This window comes from Rhagoletis pomonella, unplaced genomic scaffold (genome assembly GCF_013731165.1).
Source record: "Rhagoletis pomonella isolate Grant_MI unplaced genomic scaffold, Rhpom_1.0 Rhpom_scaffold_00014, whole genome shotgun sequence".
Lineage (NCBI taxonomy): Eukaryota > Metazoa > Arthropoda > Insecta > Diptera > Tephritidae > Rhagoletis > Rhagoletis pomonella.
This window is the reverse complement of record NW_023458568.1, coordinates 12,191,497-12,212,903: the sequence shown is the minus strand read 5'-3', so window position 1 is coordinate 12,212,903 and position 21,407 is coordinate 12,191,497. Positions and strand designations below refer to the sequence as shown.

The 21,407-nt window shown below is 35.7% G+C and overlaps 2 protein-coding genes across 5 annotated transcripts in view; one reads left to right on the top strand and one right to left on the bottom strand.

The window, feature by feature from the left end:
* The window catches only part of LOC118749236 (ras-related protein Rab-43), a 299,832-nt gene that overhangs the window by 154,697 nt on the left and 123,728 nt on the right, over nt 1–21,407 (top strand). The gene's annotated exons all lie outside the window — the stretch shown is intronic.
* The window catches only part of LOC118749235 (nuclear RNA export factor 2-like), a 147,987-nt gene continuing 128,344 nt past the window's right edge, over nt 1,765–21,407 (bottom strand). For 3 of the 4 annotated variants that reach the window (XM_036484028.1, XM_036484032.1, XM_036484031.1), the window contains exons 6-10: nt 2,758–2,899; nt 2,453–2,700; nt 2,269–2,391; nt 1,988–2,193; nt 1,765–1,917 (exon numbers count right to left, since the gene is read on the bottom strand). In XM_036484028.1, the coding sequence (XP_036339921.1) occupies nt 1,821–1,917; nt 1,988–2,193; nt 2,269–2,391; nt 2,453–2,700; nt 2,758–2,899 (816 nt within the window). In that variant the 3' untranslated portion in view covers nt 1,765–1,820. The remainder of the gene's footprint in view (nt 1,918–1,987; nt 2,194–2,268; nt 2,392–2,452; nt 2,701–2,757; nt 2,900–21,407) is intronic. The other variant, XM_036484029.1, reaches the window with a different exon arrangement.

Sequence of the window (21,407 nt, the reverse complement as noted above, 5' to 3'; positions counted from 1 at the left end):
TCTACATTTTGGCCTTCTCATCGTCCAAACGCATTAGCCGTTCGCTTAATATTATTCTACTGATGTTGCCAAGCATCCTAACTTTTCACGCGCAATTGGCGAAGGTACGGATACTTATACCTATTTATTTTCCACCACCACAATGAATCTTCTGATCGGACAATTACGTCATCTTCCAAATATCTTTGTTGCAGTAATCATCAGTCATCTTATCTTGTCACTTAGCAAGTTGAGAAGGCGAAAAAAAAGTTCGCCAAATATTTTCAGCAGATCTTAAATAACGCTACTCGATTTATAACATTTCTATTAAACACAACTGAATTTAATTTATTAGTTTTATGTTACATAGATATGCAACAAGGCACTTACTTTGCCAAACTCCATCTTGCTTATAGGCATAATTTTCCAAATGTGCCTGAGATGCTACTTCATACTAATAACTTCATTTTCCAACTGCGCCTTCTTTGTTGCCTCAACATATCCTAAAAAGACATAAAATTTACATTAAACAATAGAAATCGCAAAAATTTGAAAATAAAATACTCCCTTCATTTTGTTTTGTTGTAAAATTTCTGAGAAATGTGAATTCACCATGATGCAATACAGAAAGAACAAGGACCAGGGATGTAATTTTAAGTATTCAGTGGCAATGCGCAGAGCGTTCCAAGTAGCAAAATAAATTTGTATCAAATATAACATTAAACCGTGGTTCTAATACATTTTTTAATATTATTTATCAGAGTACATACATTATATGGTATTTCTTGCAAAAATTAATGCATATATGCATTTTTTTTAATATTTCTTAAGTTTCTTTCATTACTGCTGAAAAGCAACCCTGCGTGTAAGAAATTATGTGGCACTTAAAATTTCACCTCTGGAAACTTTATCCCCATAAAGGACTTCACAACATTTTTTTTTTACTGGATATACTGAGGCTCGCACACATATCGTTCGCGTTTCTGAGCTTGTATTTGATCGGCACTGATGTGCAGAGTTTTCGCATGGCTACGCGCTATATTTGACGACCAAATAGTCTAATGCTTGCACGTCTTTGTGTTTTTATGACTTTACTCCAAAAAAACAGCCCTATCATGAGTTTAATTTTCCCCGAACCGGTTCACTTTTCACTTTTGGTTTCCCCATGGTTTTACTATGGGCGGATGATAAATTTTCGGGTGAATTTTTTTTAGGCGAAACTCAGGATAAGGTGTTTTTCTTTCAAGAATAAAAAAGAATGACACTCCTTTTTTTAACAAGTGCTTCGTTAAAAAAAAAGAATTATTAAAATCGGTTCAGTGCTTTGAGAACCAACCATGGACAAATAATAATAAATGGAAATGGATATTGTAGTAGGTTAAACTCCAGCTTGTCCAGACTAGACCCCGACGTACCCTATATATGGCCGACATGTGAACGTGCCCCACATGACAACAACCCCCTCTTCACATGACCACTAAACTCACTCAACTCAACTAACATTCCGCTCCCTTTGGTTTGGCCCCGTCGAAATAACTAGTTTCCAGGCCTACAGTTAGTTGAGCCTGGCGACAACGATTGTGCGACTAACCGATTCTATACGAGCATAGGTAGCCGCTGCTACTAAAACAGCAAAAACATGGACAGACGCCGTACCCGTTTCGCCCTCTAAACTTTAACTCGCTCCCAAACGGATCTTTGGTTTTTACCCAGACGATATTTGACAGTTTCGCGCGCATCTATACTCAGAAGCAACTAAGAGTGATTTAAGCAAAATATCCGCTATTCGTTTTAAGTAAATGAAAACTATTTTAGAGATTTATTTTTAGGTATTATTTAGGTTAATTGAAGGCCGTATCAGGTATCCGTTTTTTCTCACAAAAACTTAAAAAAAGCAGAAGTGATTTTTTGATGTCCCATTTTGCGTCATCTAAGAAACTAATAAAAGTTAATATTTAGTAAATTCATACGTTGCAATTGTTTGAATATTAGATTAAATCTCCCTTACCGCGTACACCATACCCATTTGAGGTTTGTTACTTCTTGAAACATTATAATGAGAGCTTCTTTATCGGCTACAGTTACTTCGTCGTCATTGTTCTGCCCCTCTGTTTTAAAATACTTGAATGCCTTTTTAGTTTGCTGGGCCGTTGGGTTGTATATACTAAGTTGTTCATTACAAATTTGGTACTTTATAGCTCTGCCGAGAATCCCCTGTTAAAAGAAAAAGATAATGATAATGATAAGAAACGTGCATCTTCAGATTATGTTGTGACCATTTTAACATACTTGGTGCTTTTCTACCGGTGTGAGTACAAAACTGCGCGTGAATGCCATTAATATGTCATTATCCATCATGCTTGGTGCTTGATCGTAAAAGACGCCGCTGATTGTTATCACTATAATTTTGTCCTATCAGTAGAATTGTGTTTAATGTTAAGATGTAATGATTATAAGAACAAGCAATACATACATTGTAAATCGTTGTATCTGTGCTAAAAGTCAACAAATCGTGTCGTATACTGGGCAGTTGCAAAAAGGTTTGCATAATTTGGTCAGAGCCCAGATGTATAGTTGTGTGGGCCCGAGAGAGATCTGACATTTTTAAAATATTTCTACTATTTTCACGATACTTGGATATGCGTCGAAAATTTTGCGACGTCATTTGGGCAATATGATAATTAAAGGAAACTGTAAGCATTGCATTGCGCTGATAAAGTTCTGAAAAAATTTGAGCAATAGTAATGAATGTATTTAAATTAGAATCATTTATGCTACCTTTCAAAGATTGACGCTCATTTGAATCGAATGCCTTGAAGTATAGTGGAACAAATTCGTCGACGAAATCGTATCCTCTTACATCGCACAGGAAATTTTTTTGGGAAGTTAAAGAGCCTTCTTTTTTTAAGTCAGTGTTATCCTGCAAAACAAAATGGGGATTTATCATTTATTATACGAGTATCAACGATTTTGTTACAAAAAAATTTTATAATAAACCCCATATGTATACATATAGATGGGACAATCCAAAATTAGAAGCAACCTAAAAAGGAACAGTCCAGCGCCTTCGTCTTGGTCTGCAGGCTGTATCGGAGATACACCCGCTAAATTTAAACGTAGAATACGTGGTATGGTTAAGAGCATATCCAAGTCAAAAACGAAAGCACAAACTAAGAAAAAAATATCGATAACAAAAGCGATAATAAAATCGATAACAAAATCGATAAAAATATCGATAACAAAATCGTTAACTAAATCGATTACAAAATCGATAAAAAATCGATTACAAAATCTATCGAAAAATCGATTACAAAATCGATAACAAAATCGATTCCAAAGTCAATAACAAAATTGATAACAAAATCTATCAAAAAATCCATTACATCGGTAATAAATTCGATAAAAAAATCGATAAAACTATCGATAACAAAAGCGATGGCAATATCGATAGCAAAATCGGTAAAAAAACCGATAAAAATACCGACAACAAAAGCGATAACAATATCTATAGAAAAATCGATAAAAATATTGATGACAAAAGCGACAAAAATATCGATAACAAAAGCGATAACAATATCGATAGCAAAATTGTTAAAACAATCAAGAAAAATATCGATAACAAAACCGATAAATAATCAATAATAAAATCAATAACAGAATCGATTACAAAATCGATAACAAAATCGATAAAAATATCGATCATTATATCGATAAGTTCCGAAAATATCGATAGCAAAATCAATAACAACATCGATACAAATTTCGATAACAAAATCGGTGAAAATATCGGTAACAAAACCGATCAAAATATCGATGGCAAAATCGATTAAAATATCGGCAACAAAATCGATAAAAATATCGATAACAAAACCAAACAGATCCACATTAACTGAAACTTTCATATGTACGTATATATGCATTTACATATGTACATACGCTTCGATCAAAAGCCGCATTACATACGCATACATACTTTTTGTCTCCTTCCCACACTTCCAACATATGCACGTGTTTGCAAAATGATGACGAGGTGATTTTGTATGGAAAATCATTTATGCCCATATATTTGAATAAAATAAACATATATAGAAGATATCAACCAATACTTCCCATATACCAAACGAAAGGAAAACTCTTGAATTTTTGATTAAAGAAAACAAAAACAAAATCATTCGAGCGGTTTTCGAGCATTTTGGTAATGAAAAAAATTTGCAAATTTTTTCAACAATTTTTTGCCTTAAAATGCTCAATATTTGTAAAATTTATATAAAATTTGTACCCGATAATATTTCTACTGCTCCAAAGAACCTATATCCCGAAAATGAAAGTTATATATGCCAACAATAAGTTGCTAGAGCACTTTAAAGGCTCAAAATTGACCCCAAAATAAGGCAATGTTTACCGTTGTTTTTACGACAGAAACCGAATTGGTTATTTACAAAAATGAATCTGTCGACAGGTTTGGAATTTTATCTTTGAAACGCCACACTTTTCTTTGAAATCGCTTTATTAGTTCTCGTGCAATAAGCGTTTTTGTGAAGCTCTAAAAATTACAACTACAACATTTGAACACAGCCCCCATACCTTAAGGTAAGACGTATTCTACGTCAAAAAATCGACCAAGGACTGTTTTTAAAGCTTAGAGTAGAGATGGGCAAACTCAGCACATTTGCACTGTGCTGGCAGCGTGCACTTCTGCGGGCTACAGGGGCTAGATGAAGTGCGGTTGCCAAGGACCGGGGGAAAGGGAGAAAATTTGAGCGAGCTGCATCTGTGTGTATAACCGGAATACCTGGGCAAGTATGAGTGAGTACTTACCAGGGATGTAAACTCTAACAAAGCCGATCCCCCCAACTTTTCTTTGAAAATTACTCAATTTTCAATTGTATTCTCAGGAACGAATAGGGGTGCCAGATTTTTTATGCGCGAAATCAGTACGTTACACTTTTTCATTCTAAAGAAATCAGTACTTTTCAGTACATTTTTATTCAAAGGAAAATTACAATTACATCCAATGTGAATTAAAAAACTCTTAACGCCAAGAAGGAAAATACAAATGCGGAGCTATTGGCCATCCACCTACAGTTAGCGGAGCATCTGCCAATCCAAACCTTGATGGAAATAATAGAGAAAACAAAAGCCGATAATAAAAAACTCATGAAGAAGAAGTATGAAAGGTTGAACAAACAACTCGATAACTTGAGGACGAGGCAAAGCAACAACAAAATCATGAAAAATGCAGAACAGAAATCCCATTCCCGATTTGTAAACTTGACGGAGGTTTACACCAATGAGCAAGCATAACTATTAAAAAAGGCCTCAAACACAACATTGAAAGTCACAACCGAAAGAGCGAACTTGAACAAACCATCGTGGATACTGTTGTTATTATATCACGCCTTCCAACTGAAGAACAGGAGCACGCCAGACACATATGTCGGCACATAATTGAAAAAGACATAAAGACCAAGAAAATTAGGAAGCAGAAGGACGAAAACCAAACCATAAAACGGCTCAAAGAAAAGTTAAGGGAAAACAATGTTCTAACCAAAAAGCGCACAAAGGCAATACCACCGTATTAATTGATAAAAAAGATTACATAGAGAAAACTAAAAAACTAATAACTGAAAAACTGGAAAACCTATTGACCAACCTAGGAGTAAAACTCTACGCGAGATATGTCGATGATGTAATATGTCTAATAGAGGGAAACAAAGAGAAACAGATACTAGACTATCTCAACAAACAACACCAGAATATAAAATTCACCATGGAAACGGAAGAAAGAAAGATTAACTATCTGGATTTAACAATTAAAATAAACAATACCACGAACAAGATAAAGTTCGAAATATACAGAAAACCAACAGCCACAGATACAATAATACACAATAGCTCAAACCACCCACAGCAACACAAATATGTAGCACTTAGACAACTAATAACGAGGCTTGAAAGGACCCCTCTAACAGAAAAAGACTACAAGAAGGAACTGGATACAATATATGCCATTGCGGAAAATAACGGATATAGGAGAGGCCTGGTTGAGAAGTTAAGAAAGGACACAAAATCGAAAAGACTAGCAAAGAGGAAAACAATAAAAAAAAAACTTGGGCAGTTCTAACTTACACAGGAAAAACATCTTATAAACTTGCCAAATTTTTTCATAAGTACGACATTCAGACATCATTTAAAACAAGGAACACTATGGGAAGTGTATTGATAGAGAAAATAAGCGAGGAAGACCCGCTAGATAAACAGGGTGTTTACAAGTTAAGTTTCGAGTGCCGACACAGCTACATAGGACAAACAGGGCGAAATATAAGAACAAGGTATCGAGAACACATAAGGTATTATAATAAGAAAAAACGAAAACCAGACGCTGCAATAGAATCGAACTTCGCGAATCACATGATCAAAAATAAATGCACACCAATGAAGATTGGACAAACAAAAGAACTTCTGCGTGTACAACATAAAAGACAAAGATTGAATATATTAGAAAATATGGAAATATATAAACAGAAGACCTTCAAAGGACAAATAATAAATGAGCAAATAAATACTCTATCGGACGTACTGTTTGAACCTCTAAAACTACTGTACGAGAAGAAAAATGACAACAACAAAATATTAAGGACAGACATGGAAGGGAATACACTAACTGCAAAAACAAAGAAGGTAAAAATCACGGACTTCTACCTGACGTCAAAAACGAGCCAAAACAATTCATCTACCTGTTGAGCACCGCAAACACTGCAAAACTAAGAAGACGTACCTAACAAAAGAAAGAGGTAGAGGAACAAGGAGTATAAATACGAGCAACCAACAAAAATTATGCAGAACGAAAAATGACACTGAAGATCGCACAACGCCGAAACCGGTTTGTCTCCAAATCAAATTTGACAAGGGATGACGGAAATTCGTTCCAAAATACATCAAAATTATGAATGTACATGAGTAACAGATAATACATTAAAACGCCAGAGTACTTGTTTTTAACAATATTTAGGTATATAAATAAAATATAGTTCATAAAAAAGTGTTATTCACTTTAACATGAGTGTACACTAGGGTGGTCCAAAAACAGTAAAGTCGGAATTGTAATGCTCTCACCCACTAGGATTGTTCTACATCGAAAAAAGTATACCGCAATTTTTTTATTTTGAGATCAAAAAATATTAAGAGAGCGCTCAAAGTTTTCCATGTATTTTTATATGGGAAAAATAAAATTCTTCGTAGAAATGGTATAGAATTTTTGAAAATCAATATTTTTCGATCGGAAAACTCTGGTTCCCTTCAGGCTACTTTCAATAATAGTACCCAGTTGTTTATTTAACCATTTTTTAATACTAACGATTTTTTATTGGTCGCCCCATTGCATTTTTCGGAGTTTTTGTGTGTTTTTGGTGGACCTATAAATTACAGTTGCGATGAAAGAATGGTTAAATAAACAATATTCGTATTATTATTGGGAGTCTCCTGCAGGGGGTGAGAGCATAAAAATTCCGACTTTACTTTTTCCCCCACATACATTTTTGGACCACCCTAGTGTACACATCATTGTACACAGAAGCCAATAAATTATTTTATATTTATAACATTTTTGAATAGCAATAATGAGATCATTTCCATCTTCAGTGTTTAAGTAGTCAAAGAATTTTATACATTTCATTTCAAAATTACTTATTTATTGCAGTTCACTTTAAAAAATCTTAATCAGAAGCCGGTTTCCCTATTTGCACCAGGGAGCAAACTTTATACTTCAGATCCTCTCAGTTGCTTCGTTTGAGTGTGGTATTGAAAAAAAAATTATAAAAATTACAATTTTTTTCAACCTGTGGCAAAATACCACAATTTAAAGACTTCATCTATATTTCCTCATGGCTTAAATTAATTTTTTCAACTACGTAAAAACTTTGAAAGACTAATAGTTCGCTGAAAATAGTATCTAACTCCATGTTTTGTATGCAAAACCCTTTACAATGTCAGTAAATTGTGAAAAAATGCGTGTGTAACACCGTACACATGATACAAGTGAAACTTCTTGAAAAAGGTGTGAGTACCAGGAACCTACTCACGAAATTGGATGTGTAAACATATGTTTACGGTTCGGCAAACCATTAGGCGATTGAGTTACATACATAGGTTTGGTTAGAAATCAAACAATAACTTCTCTTCATCTTATTAATTTTCTGATATACATATAATTTATCTATTCATTTTCCGGTAACACCACCTTATAAGAATTCGCGCTTCTAGCATCCATAGGACCAGGTTGTAATGGAAGTAATTGTATTGTTTTAACAAATAAATGAAAATGTTTGTAATGAAATCAATAGATCCTTACGAATTCGCCATTGCCAAGGCACTAAGTAACGTACGCACTTTTGTGTGCAAAATGCATTTATTTAAGTTGAAAGCTGAGAGAGCAAGACGAATCCGACAATAAAAAGGAGGAAGCATCGAACAAAAGGCAGTATTGTCAAGTTTTGAATTTGAAAAGGCACCAAATTTTGATTGGTGTATTTTATGGACTTTATATGCATACATAATTTTGATGTAAGGATGCCGATTCAAATTAATACAAATCAATGTTTCTTGCACGACGGTCGATTTCTTTTGGCACGATTGGCCACATATTTTGTTGTAGCTTATGATTGTCACTGTGCCATCATTTTGTTTAAATTTTTGTAAAGTTGCTTACCTCACTTACGATTGCTATAAATTTTTTTAAGATTTTCAAATTTGGAGTCTTCAAACTAAAAACAAACGCAACAAACTCAAAAATGTTCGCGTTTAGAATGCCCACTTAATTTGGTGCGAAAAGCACCAAGTTGGCAACAGTGAACGTAAACAAAAGTATTGTGTGACGTCAGCGAATGGGTGAATGCTTTCAAATCGACGAAGAGAGGTTAGCGGTCCGCGAATGGCGCCACCTTCATTTTCTGCGTCGTGGGTACTCACGAATGTGAGACCTCAGGGCTACCAAAACTTGGGAAAAATCAGAACATCACTATTTTTTTCAGTAAAATTAAATATGCATCTATACGAAATTAGTGATTTGCCTAAAATATAAGTATTGTTGTATTTACCAAAACCAATATAGAAAGTGAGCCATTAATTACGGTTTAAAATTTTTATAGAACTAATTAAATTTTCACTTTAATTCATGTGCATTTATATACACATGTATGTACGTATGTGTATATAAAAATTTTCGTATCGAGAATAAACTACACCAAATAGGCACTGAACATTGCGGGAAAAGTATTCGAATGGTACTATACATTTCCCGAATGTTTTTATGGATCTTCGGCTCAGCTAAAATGAGAAAATCTGCGTGTATACATATATTTTTTCAAGTTTTCCCAAATAATGAAATTAAAGCGTTTGAGGGAATACTATTGAAAATGGGTGAATTTTTTTCTGAAAATTGGGAGAACGGGCTTTGAATGAGTTAGCATACCTGGTGAGTGCTCACTAGGGATGTTAATTTTTCGGCTTTTTCCGATCCCGGGCTTTTCGGGATGGCGTTGTCACAATCTCGGGACCTCGGGATTACTCCCGGGATTTAGATATTCATTACTTTTCAACAACTTGAATCGAAAAAATTGCTTCTATATTGTTTGAGAAGCTCTCCTACCATGAAATAAATAATAATAAATGGGTTTGAAACCTACTTTTTTATTTAAAGTGGCGTTTTCATTTTTTCTTTCTGACCGCAGGATTTATTTTGAAGGACTTTGTAATTTCAAAGAAATGATTAATTCCAAAAATTGTTAAAAAAAAATCAATGCAATGTAGAATAAAAATATGGGTAACAAATGCAATAGGAAATTTCTTTACAATTTAAAAAAATTAAATTTTTTGGATTTGGTAATTTTTAAGCTTACAAAGTTAGAAGAACGAATATCCAGGATGTTATCGAGTTTATATAAGCTTTAACATATCATTTTTTCAAAAACAAATGAATGGACGCCGCGAATAACGTGGTAAGCGACCTAATTATAAGTTTTCAGGAATGCAGCAGTCTCCAAGAAACTTGCCCGTGAATTAAAATGTATATCCATATATATATTTCAAGTCAAAAAAAGATTTTCAAAATTTTACTAATGGAAAAAGGTTTTATATCCAAATCCCAAAGCCTAGCATCTTTGCTGGTGGCGCTTACAACCTTTTTCGACAAATGAATGTAATAAATATAACTGTAAGGTTTCTTTGATTGTTTATCATAACTCATTTTATAAAAATTGGAGAAATGCTTTTGAATAGTCTTCAATATGAAGCTTGAGTAGTGAAGAGAACAAGCGGAGTTGAAAATTTGGGGAATAAAAACCCAAAATTGATATTAACACAGCTCCTTCACTTACAACGTTTTTCCACATTACCGTTTCTGGTAATTTTTTTTAGTACCCCTTTCCCATTTCTTCCTTAGCACTCTTCCGACTATTTATTAGCCTCTTATTTTGCATATCATTCCAATTTTCGAAATGTACTTTACGTGTTTTACCATTATTTCACTTCTGCATTACGCTTGTTAATTCTAAATTGCCCATGGTCACCTGCACTTAAAACGGTTTTCCACTCACTACTTACTTTGGAGCATAGGTTAATGTCCGAAAACCGAAGGAAATTGAGAAATTTCGGGACCTTATGATACGCGAGAGTATTTTTAACGGTAATCTGCGAAAAGACTAGTTTTTAGTAAATTGGCGCTTACAGCGTTATTCGCGGTGACGATTCAAATATTGCGAAATTTCGAGGATAAAATTTTAAAATGACATTTTCAATATTTACCGGCCCTTCTGCACCAGAAACTTGAATCTGTTTAAATTCTACAGGATTTCCGCATTAATTTTATACCCATACTTCATGGTGAAATGAACTGAAGGTGGCGCATTCCCGAAACCGCTACTTTGGTTTTGCCGACTTTGACATTTATGGCAATACATAAACAAACTTTTTGTTTAGAAACAGGTGCAAACGTATTGCAAACGTATTGTGTACTTTCAAGTGAAAAATCGAAGTAATTCGTGCGTTGTGAAGTAAAAAACGTTTTATTTGTAATAAAAACTTTATAAAAATGTCGTGTCGTGTGTTGAATTGCAGCAGCCGTAGGGGTAAAGCCCCCAAATGCAGTTTTTTTTTGTTTCTCCGCGACGACGCCTTGGCCAGAAAGTGGGTAGAGTTCTGCCGGCAGGAGAAGCCATACAATTTATTTATTTATTTATTTATGTCTAATAACAGAATGTTTTAACAGACATTAAGAGTATAATTAAATATAACAAATCAGTCTTAGACACCAGCATAATATGCATGAAGCACTTTACCGGCCACTTTTAAACACGACATGTTAAGTTGAAAACGTTGAAATACCACAAATTACAAATTAAAATCGGAGGTAAGCAAGCATCGACCACCTTCTGCAGGAAAACATGCGCTGCGACAAGATATTATCACTTTTTCCACCTGCAATACAAACACAAAAATTCTCAATAGTGAATTAATAAGACCTAATCTTTTGAACACATTTCAAGAGTGGTTGTATATTTTTTGTTAACGTTGTGCTTAATTTGCTATATTCAAAGATGGCTTGCGAAATTGGTGAATCGAGAAGAAAACACGTTTTCTCACTGCAAATTCACAACTGTAAACTCATTGTTCTTCGCCATATGCTTTGTTTACCCGTTGCCACAAATGTCATTCTGCGGGAATGCGCAATCTTGTATTCTATCGTTCTTGCCCATACTTCTTCTCTAAGCACATTTCTCTGAATTTTTAAATCATTTTTAAATTACTGACGTCAGAGTGAAAAACTAAAAACACAATTTTACTATATTTTGCCTATGGTTTCGCGAATATATTGATATTGAATTATTAAATAAAAAAAGAAATATAGCCAATACTGGTCAAGAAAAGGAGTTTCTATTATTGCCATCAGTGCAAATTACAAATCTTGAAAATCCCGGGATTACTTGCTTAAACTTAAAAGTGTTTATAATCAAGTATGTCTCTCTATTGACTACCTGTCTCCCCAAATTCGCGATATATTTCGAACGAAGCCCTCCTCTGCTAGTCGAAACAGTGCTGTCGTTATAAAATTTCACTCGCCGCTTGACAGAAATCGTACTCTTCATGCTTTTGGCGAATACCGCAAACGATTCAAAACAGCAGTCCCCCTCAACCCGATCGGTATTGATGGTAACTTTCATATTTTTGAGAGTCTCTCACCAGATAATCGGCGCCTACTACAAGAGGCCATCAAAATGCGGCGAGATGGTAAACTTTCGTCGGTGCGTACAATACGGGGCTATGTACATGTTAGAAAAGAGAAGGGGAGAAACAACAGCACAACCAAAATTATGTGTAAGGAGGACTTGGCGCAGTTTAACTAGTTGTACTTATATATTTTGTTTTTTATTACCTTTGGCTCACTTGTTTATTTTGTTTATTGTCAACACTGTAAAGATAGCGCACCTCAGCATTTATTCTTTGTCTCTATTGAAATTCTCCCATCTTTGTTGTAGTCTTAAAGTTGCTTATTCTAAATGTTATTATGAATGTAAACAATAGCGAATCGGATAGCATTGGCTGCTGTAGTCGTGCAATGTTAGATATTTTATGTAGTCGTCAAAGCGGGTTCAATGTAGTGCACTTTAATGCGCGCAGTCTAAATTCTGAAAAAATGGATATTGTCAGAAGCACTTTTGAATTTTCGTCTGTGGACATAATCTGTGTTTCGGAGACTTGGTTTAAAAGCGATATTAGTGATTCCCATTATGACATAACAAACTATAAGCTTTTCCGGTCTGATAGAAATGAGAAAAAGGGTGGAGGAGTAGCCATATACTGCAAAAAATACCTGACGGCAAAGCTGATTCAACATGAGGCTATTACCAATATCGAATATATGCTTATTGAACTGTCTAATTGTGTGTCTAAAGTGCTTTTGTCGTGTGTCTACAACCCCAATAAATGTTTTAGAGTTTGTGACTTTTTTCATGTTTTGTCACCTATTGCTGTTAATTATGACAGTATTATTGTCTGTGGCGATTTCAATGTTAATTTACTTTGTAGGGACTCTTAGAGCACCAGATTATTGGATGATGTGGCTTCTCTTGGTCTATCGTTTGTAAATGTGTCAATACCTACGAGGTATGGTAGTAATTGTTGGTCAAGTTTGCTTGACTATTTTATTGTGTCTGATCCTTCTTGTGTTTTAAAGTTTGATCAAATGTCCTTTATTTCAGATCATGATCTTATTTTTTGTGCTTTTGATTTAAAATTTAACTTTGACCGCAATAAGTTGGTCAATAGCTACACCACATTTGACTACCGTTTTTTAAATGTCAATAGTCTCTTAAACGATATTTCCCGCATCGATTGGACAGTGTGCTGGGGACTTAGTACGGTGAATGAGAAACTTGCTTTTCTGAATGATAATATATTATGTAGCCTTTGGGCTCATGTTCCGCTACGAACATGTGTAAAGAGATCTTCGGTTCCCTGGTTCAACTCTGTTGTGCGAGCTGTGATTAGACAACGCAACACGGCATATTCCCGATGGAAAAAGAATCGCTCAGATTCTAATTGGTGTGCATTTAAGGTGGCTAGAAATGAAGCCACCATGGTCATTAGACGGGAAAAGTGCAAATTCTTTATCAAGAAGTTGGATCCATCACTGCCCAATAATGGTCTTTGGAGAAACTTGAAAAGTCTCCGAGTACATATTAGTGACAGCACAAATTGCCTACTCGAGCCTGAAGCTCTCAATGATTTCTTCATTAATCGTACTTCCTCCTGCTTACCTTCTCCACAGCCCCCCTTCTCGTGCTCACTTACACCGAATTGTGAAATGTTTGAGTTTAGTGTTGTATCCGAGTTTGATGTAGCTAGATGTACTAACAAAATACGATCCAACGCAATTGGTGAAGACGGAATTCCATTAAGGTTTGTTAAAGTAATCTTGCCGCTCATTTTACCTACATTGGCTCACATCATTAACCATTGTTTTACAACCTCATGCTTCCCTGATGCTTCCAGTCGCTAAAAATAAATCTGCATGTAGTCCTTGTGACTTCCGTCCAATTAGTGTCTTGCCTGTCTTGTCTAAAGTACTTGAGTCCTTAATGTCTGAACAAATATATTGTCATCTCAACAAATTCAGGTTACTGTCTCCATCTCAGTCAGGGTTTAGAGCTAAACACAGCTGCTCCACAGCTATGATTAAAATACTTGACGACATACGGATATCCTTTGATAAAAACAATTTGACACTATTATGCCTTTTAGACTTTTCCAAAGCTTTTGACTCGGTTAGCCATGACCTACTTTGCTCTAAACTTAGGAATTACTTTGGGTTTAGTGAACTTGCTGTCCGATTAATGACAAGCTACTTGTCCGGAAGAGCTCAGATAGTAAAAATTGGTTATGAAGTATCCGAACTTAGACCGCTAACAACGGGTGTACCCCAAGGCTTTATTATGGGACCATTACTATTTACCATGTTCATTAATGACATATTTAATACTTGTCAACATGCAAAAATGCATGCTTATGCGGATGACATTCAAATTTATTTGTCAGGGGCTCATGACGATGTGGTTAATTTGGTCGCGGACTTCAATAGTGATTTGTCGTCTATATCTTCATGGTCTGTGAGAAACGGTCTATGTCTTAATAGTGAAAAATCATTTGTTTTACCAGTATGTAAAAGAAATATTAATTGTAATGTGATGCCTTCTCTGTACATTGGTGATAAGTCCCTTAAGTTTGTGTCAAAAGTAACTAACCTAGGTTTTGTTATAAACACTAGTTTAACCTGCACTGATCATATTAATTCCGTTGTCAGCAAAGTATATTATACTCTGCGGAATTTAAGAATGTCTGCTACTTTTACACCGGTGTGCATTAGGCGTAAACTCGCCATTCAATTAATATTGCCTATAATATGTTACTCGGAATTAATCTACAGTAAACTGGACTCACAATCTGCTCATAAAATTGATGTGGTATTCAATCACGTTACGCGGTATGTTTTTGGGTTGGCGAAATACGATCATATATCTGAATGGAAATCACTGCTCCTAGGATGCGGTATTTTTGAATACTTGAAGGCTAGAAATTGCATTTTTCTATTTCGCCTTATGATGGATAAGGAACCTAGCTATCTGTTTGAAAAATTGTATTTCCCGAAATGTGCGCGCCTAACAGAATTGATCGTGCCCAACTATAATTATCTAACATCTGCAAGACTATTTTTTGTTAATGCTATTCGCACCTGGAACTCGATTCCATCTCATATTCGTAATAGTTTGATCATAAGCAACTTTAAGAGTGTTTGGTATTCTTATTTTCGTTAAAATGCTATTTCATATCCAAAGTTATACCCTTTCCTCTGAGGCTCGCTATCTGGTTAGGTATAGGCTAATCAATACATTATTATGTTTTTCCTTATGCTCCACCTGTGATTCTCTATAGAGTTTTGTAAGTTTTTGTTGTTCCTGTTTTTGATTTATATATTACTTAATTTTAAACATTAACATATTGTAATTCTTTATTATAAGTTAAAGTTGTACTATAAAAGATCATTGGGATCTTATTGTGCTAATGTTATATTTTATAATAAATGAAATAAAAATGAAATGAAATGAATACAAGATTGCGCCAATCGAGCTGCGAGCAACTGGGTGTGACGTCACATTATTTTGAGAATGAGAGTGCAAAGAATAATTTTGAAGAAGAGGAAGAAGCGAACAAGTGGTGCGAAATAGGGATGTAAAACTAGGTTAAATTGTACCTACTCTTCAGCTTCTTAAATTTGAACGTACATTCGGTACAAGCACATTATTTAAGGTACATTTGGAACGTAGTAAAATATTGTTTCATGTAAGTAGAAAAATTGTTATGGTAAATGTATGCACATAAAAATGCATGTTTACTGTTTAGGTACGTGTATCTACTTTTAGGTACAATATGAAAATTTAATTTTCATCACTAGTGCGAAAAAATAATAATGTGAGGTCAGCGAAAGGGTGGATGCTGTCAAATCGATAAAGAGAGGACTAGCGGTCCGCGGAAGGCGCCACCTTTGTTTCGCTGCATCGTGGATCCAAATGTGTACCGACCAAGGTTCCGACGAAGAAATTCGTAAATCGCAGAGAATTTAAAAATAAAACGCAGCAAACCGAATTTTATCGTATTAGATTTTAGATTTTATACTAATAACAAGATATAGTTTACATACAAATACGTATATACATAAATAACTAAATTTTATGTTGCAGAAACACCCTTTACTGATTATAAAAAAATCGTCGGCTTAGAGTGTAAACCTGCTAAATCCGTTTTTTGGCAAAATTGACCTTTTGATGCAGTTCGAAGGAGTAGGCGATTCCGCAGTTGGCAAGCAAAAAAATACGTCAATATAAAAATATAATTGTCAAAAATTGTTTGATGAGTAAAGCTGCTAAGTACAATCAGTTCAAATTCAACTGCTAAATCCAACATATTGTGCTTCTGTCGGTCGATTATTGTTCTATCTTAGAGTATCACTTTATGCATTTAAGCCAAGGTAATAGCCAGCGAATAAGCTTTAATTTTTTATATCTCAAGGAAATTATTGTTACTTGTGGAACGAAACAGAAGGAAGATTAAATGCAGAAGAGTTTTCCAACGTGTGGGTAGATTTGATAGAAAAAAATGTAGTACCAAATAATAGTTCCGGGGAGCCAATTACAGTCATTTTTTATAGCGACGAATGCACATATCAAAACCGAAACAGTATTATGGCTAATGCTTTGTTATACACAGCTATAAATAACATATCATTATTGAGCAAAAGTTTCTTGAAGTAGGCCATACTCAAATGGAAGCTGATTGTATCCATTCCACTATCGAACCAGCACTTAAGAAAAGAGATATCCATGTTCTAGCAGAATACATTGAAGTATGTAGATCAGCTAGAAAAAATTCAAAACCATATGACGTAACTTATCTTAGTAACACGTTCTTTAAAAGCTTTAACACAGTGCAATTCTTTAATAGCATTCGTCCCGGTCGCGGCAAAGATGCTGCTCAAGTAACTGAACCGCAAAAAAAATCCCCAGTAGCTGTTTCCTTGTCGTTTTCTCACCTTCCGAATTTATACGAGAGTAGGCGTACGACTGCTCGCAGAAAGTATGAGATCTCCGGTATTTCGAACGATTACTTCCTGAAGATTACCACGCCTACTATAACAATTTACCTCATGATTGAATAATATGTATCATACTTTCTGGCATTATTGAGTTCCTACTTAAATTATCTTATATGTGGACTTTGTACTATTAATTTGAGAGAGCAATACTTCACGTATAGTTACTAATATATGTTTTATAAACTGCCTATTTTTGTTGCAATAAACGGAAGAATAAATCTGTTGTATTTTGTATATATATATAATTGTTTTTATCTATGGAATCCTATTTTAATTAAGATTTAATCACAAAAAATAAAATAGAAACAATTTTATTCATACAAAAAACCTGCTAAATCCACTTCAATTTCGAAAATACAAAAGCTAAAACCTGGCTAAGTTAGAAATTTGCCAATAAAACCATAAAACCGTAATTTTTTTCATTCGTTCTGGATTAGGGCCATAGAACGTCGCGCGATTAACAAACTATATGTAGGATTTTCCCCTTAGACTAAGAGTTAAAGATATATTTAGTTTTTTGCCTCTGCAGTAAAATACGTTTTTTGGTCGTTAGCAGGTTTACACTCTAAGGGTCTAAACATAGTGGAGCGGCGAGCAAAGCGAAGAGCTAGCATAGAGCAAAGCTTCAATTACAAATGTGTATGTACGCTTTGCTCTTCACTATGCGCTTTCCCGTTGAAACATATGCGTTTGAAATCGACGCTTTGCTCGATGCTCTTTGCTCGCCGCTCCACTATGTTCTTACCCTAAGGCGACGATATTTTCCGTTGAAAAATTTATATTTATAAAAATTTTAGTAATTCAAGTGGTGGAAAAAATAAAGATTTGAAAAAACCGCAGTAGATCATTCTCGCTAAAGAGAAGCAGTAGATGTATTGCAATTGCAGTGAAGTCCGAACGCTGGTGCCGACTTGCATGCGCGCTGATTAGCTGTTTTGTAATTAACTTTTGCATTGTCAGATTTTAAAAGGGAGGGGTTATTCTTGCGCTATGAATTTTTCGTTGGAAATTTGTTTGAAAAAAAGAACCATCAAGCGCAACACAACCTTTTTATATGACGGTTTGCTGCCCACTGAGCTTAGTAGCAGCTCTCTGCTCTCTTATTTACGAACACATGCGCAAGCAAGATCGTTAACTCGTTATTGTTCGCCACCAGTGTTGCCAAACATGGGCTTTTCCTACCAAAACTGGTAGGTTTTTTTTCATTTGGTAGGTTGGTAGGCTAGATCGGATTTTGGTAGGTTCCGCGACAATAATAGTTATTTGCGAAAAATAGAAAATAGGTATCTCCAAACATTTTAGCAACCTTCTTTACACGAATATTTCACCGGTGCGTTCGTTTAACGGCGAACGCAAACATGTAAATATACCTACATATAGTGGATGCATAATTTCCCACACACCCACTAATAGCAGATACAGTGTTCGTCGAGGAGCAAGCCGAGGCATCACTGTTGTCGGCAGACGAGTTGAAGTTAGCCCTGCGAAGCATGAAAGACGGCCAATCAGCATGCTACACACATCAGGCAAGATGATGGAGAGTCTGCTTAATACAGGCTTGACGTCAGCCATAGAAACCGAGGAAGGCCTTTCACCCAGACAACATGGCTTCAGGAAGGAACACTCAACTATAGGAGCAATTAGCGAAGTAGTTAAAGCGGTACATAAAGCCGAGGAAGCCTGCCACCAGGCGCGGCCAGTATTGCTGCTAGTCACACTGGATGTCAAGAACGCTGCTCAAGAGTTACAGCAAGGTATTGGTCAAATGCAACGTTGGGCATCGTTAGTACAGGAACATACCTACTTTCAGCTCTGCTCATCAACACCTGCTGAATGCACCAATACAAACAACATTAGGTAATTTTTCCAATGTCATCGCTTGACATACATACATATTATGCGTATTATTATTGTTCTCGCTCTAGCGTTAGAAGTTTTTATAGCTGATGTACTTAGGAGTAGAACACATATGTATGTATTTTTCTCATATACTTCTGTATGTATATAAAGTCTCTGGTGAACATACGGGAGAATATTCAAGAACGTGAATCAATAAACAAGTGGAAGACACTTGAATCAACTTATTTTTTACAACGTGGTTTTCTACTTTGCCGAACTCATTCCTATACAAACGCCTTTAACTCTGCAAGATGGGACGACATGCTGGAAGCCCTGGAATGGCCATTCAAAGTTCCGACATACTTGCTAGATATGATTCGAGACTACCTCAGAGACCGTTGGCTTTTGTACGAAACAAAACAAGGTCAGAGAAAGAAACGTATAACCGTCGGAACGGCACAGGCGTCTGTACTTGACCCGTACCTCTGGAACGCCACGTATCGCCATGTCTGTTGCGAAATGCCGGAGATCGCCTTCCTTGTCGTCTTCGCGGACGAGGTGACCGCCGTCATAACAGCAAGAAACATCCAGTTAGCGCAGCTCAAGCTGAACCAGGTAATGCGCAAAATCAGTGGATGGATGAGCGATCACGGTTTGCAATTGGCTACAGCCAAAACGGAGATCGTGCTCCTCACCAAGAAATGGATCCCAACCATTACAAGCATGATGGTCGGATCTCAGCCCGTGACTACAAAATACCTAGAGGTGAACCTTGACAGCAAACTCACATTCTGGGAACACCATACATTATTCCTTGCGAGCACTTCTTGACTTCGCGCAGATTGTTGGAAGAAAGATACGGAGACATAACCCCGAACAACGTAATTGGGGTAATGATCTCCAGTGCAGACAATTGGGAAGCAATTGCGAGATACGTGAAATGCGTAATCCGCTGTCTACTGGGGGCACCCGAATGAAGCGCCACTACAATAGAGCAGCCTAGAGGCTCCAGTAGCGCGCTCCTGTATCTAAAGACATGCAGAGTTGCGAAGCCAGATGCGAGATTCTTGCGCGGGCGGTTGGAGTTTGGGTTTTAGTGGGTAGCCCACCACGCTTCAGTGGGAGTCCCACACTCGGGGAAGGTAGTATAGAGACTAGTTCCCCCGGCCAGTGCATAAAGCATTTCCCTCTCCTACGAAAAAATAAAAATTAAATAACAATAATAAAAAAATAAATAATAATAACAATATGTATGTGTAAAGAGACAAACACTTGTGTAAGTTTTTACAGTAAAATGAATTGTTATAGCTGAGTTTTATTTTTACTAAATGTTATGTTATCTTCATTTTTAATAAACTCGACGTTGAAAAAAAATTTTTGGTAGGTTTTGGTTGGTCTTGGTAGGAAAAAATATTTGTCCGTGGCAACACGGCAACAAAAAAGTGAACACTATAGCCTATTACACGGCTATTGCTTACCCTTTCGCTTTTAGGTTTAACCCCGCATCTAGCTCCTGCTTGCGCGCGCTACTGCGAGTGAGCTGTTCTGCCGCCCAACCCTTATTTATTTAATATATTAAACATACCAGTTTTGTCAGCTCTGGAAAATGTCTCCGTACAGCTCTTATATATTCACCAGCGAAGGAATATTTCGCGCACAATGGATTGCCATCCAGTCGTAAAGTCTTCAAGCCAAGCGCAGATAACTCTTTTACATCTGCCAAATCCAATATCCAATTGTTACCTAAGTCTATTGCTTTCAAGTTGCTCATCAAACTCAAAACTTTCGATACATTGGCATTGGTAATTTTATTGTGCGCCAAACGAAGTTCCACACAACTGGTAAGACATTTTCGTGATGCCTGCATGAGGACGCGGCTAAGCATTTTCGGTGAGCTTAAATTAATTATGATATTTTCCAATCCTGCAAAATGTTGAACATTATAATTAAATAATTAAAGATAACGTCATGTGTAGAATATTAAGACCGTCAGAAAAATCTTCGTGGGTACTTTTAAACTGTCAGAATTTACATTAAAATCTGTCGATATAACTTTATAGCAGACAGATTTAATTAAAGTTATTGTCACTGGCTTATGGATCAAACAAGCTTTTAGTTTCACACTGGTGGCTTGGTTTAAGTACATCGAAATCCAATTCAGAAAATATTTGCGGTCATAATATTTTATACGTGACTATTAATGTTACTACCATCAATGCTTTGAAAGTTGTCCAGATTCAGCAGTCTGTTTATGCCATTATAACGGCGAGTTAGTGCTTTATCAATGCAGTCCATTGGATCTACTTGTCCCCGTTTATAAGGTCTAATATTCATAACCATGTAGTATTTTAAGACCTTATCTATATTCACGTGAGAAAGTGCTGAATGG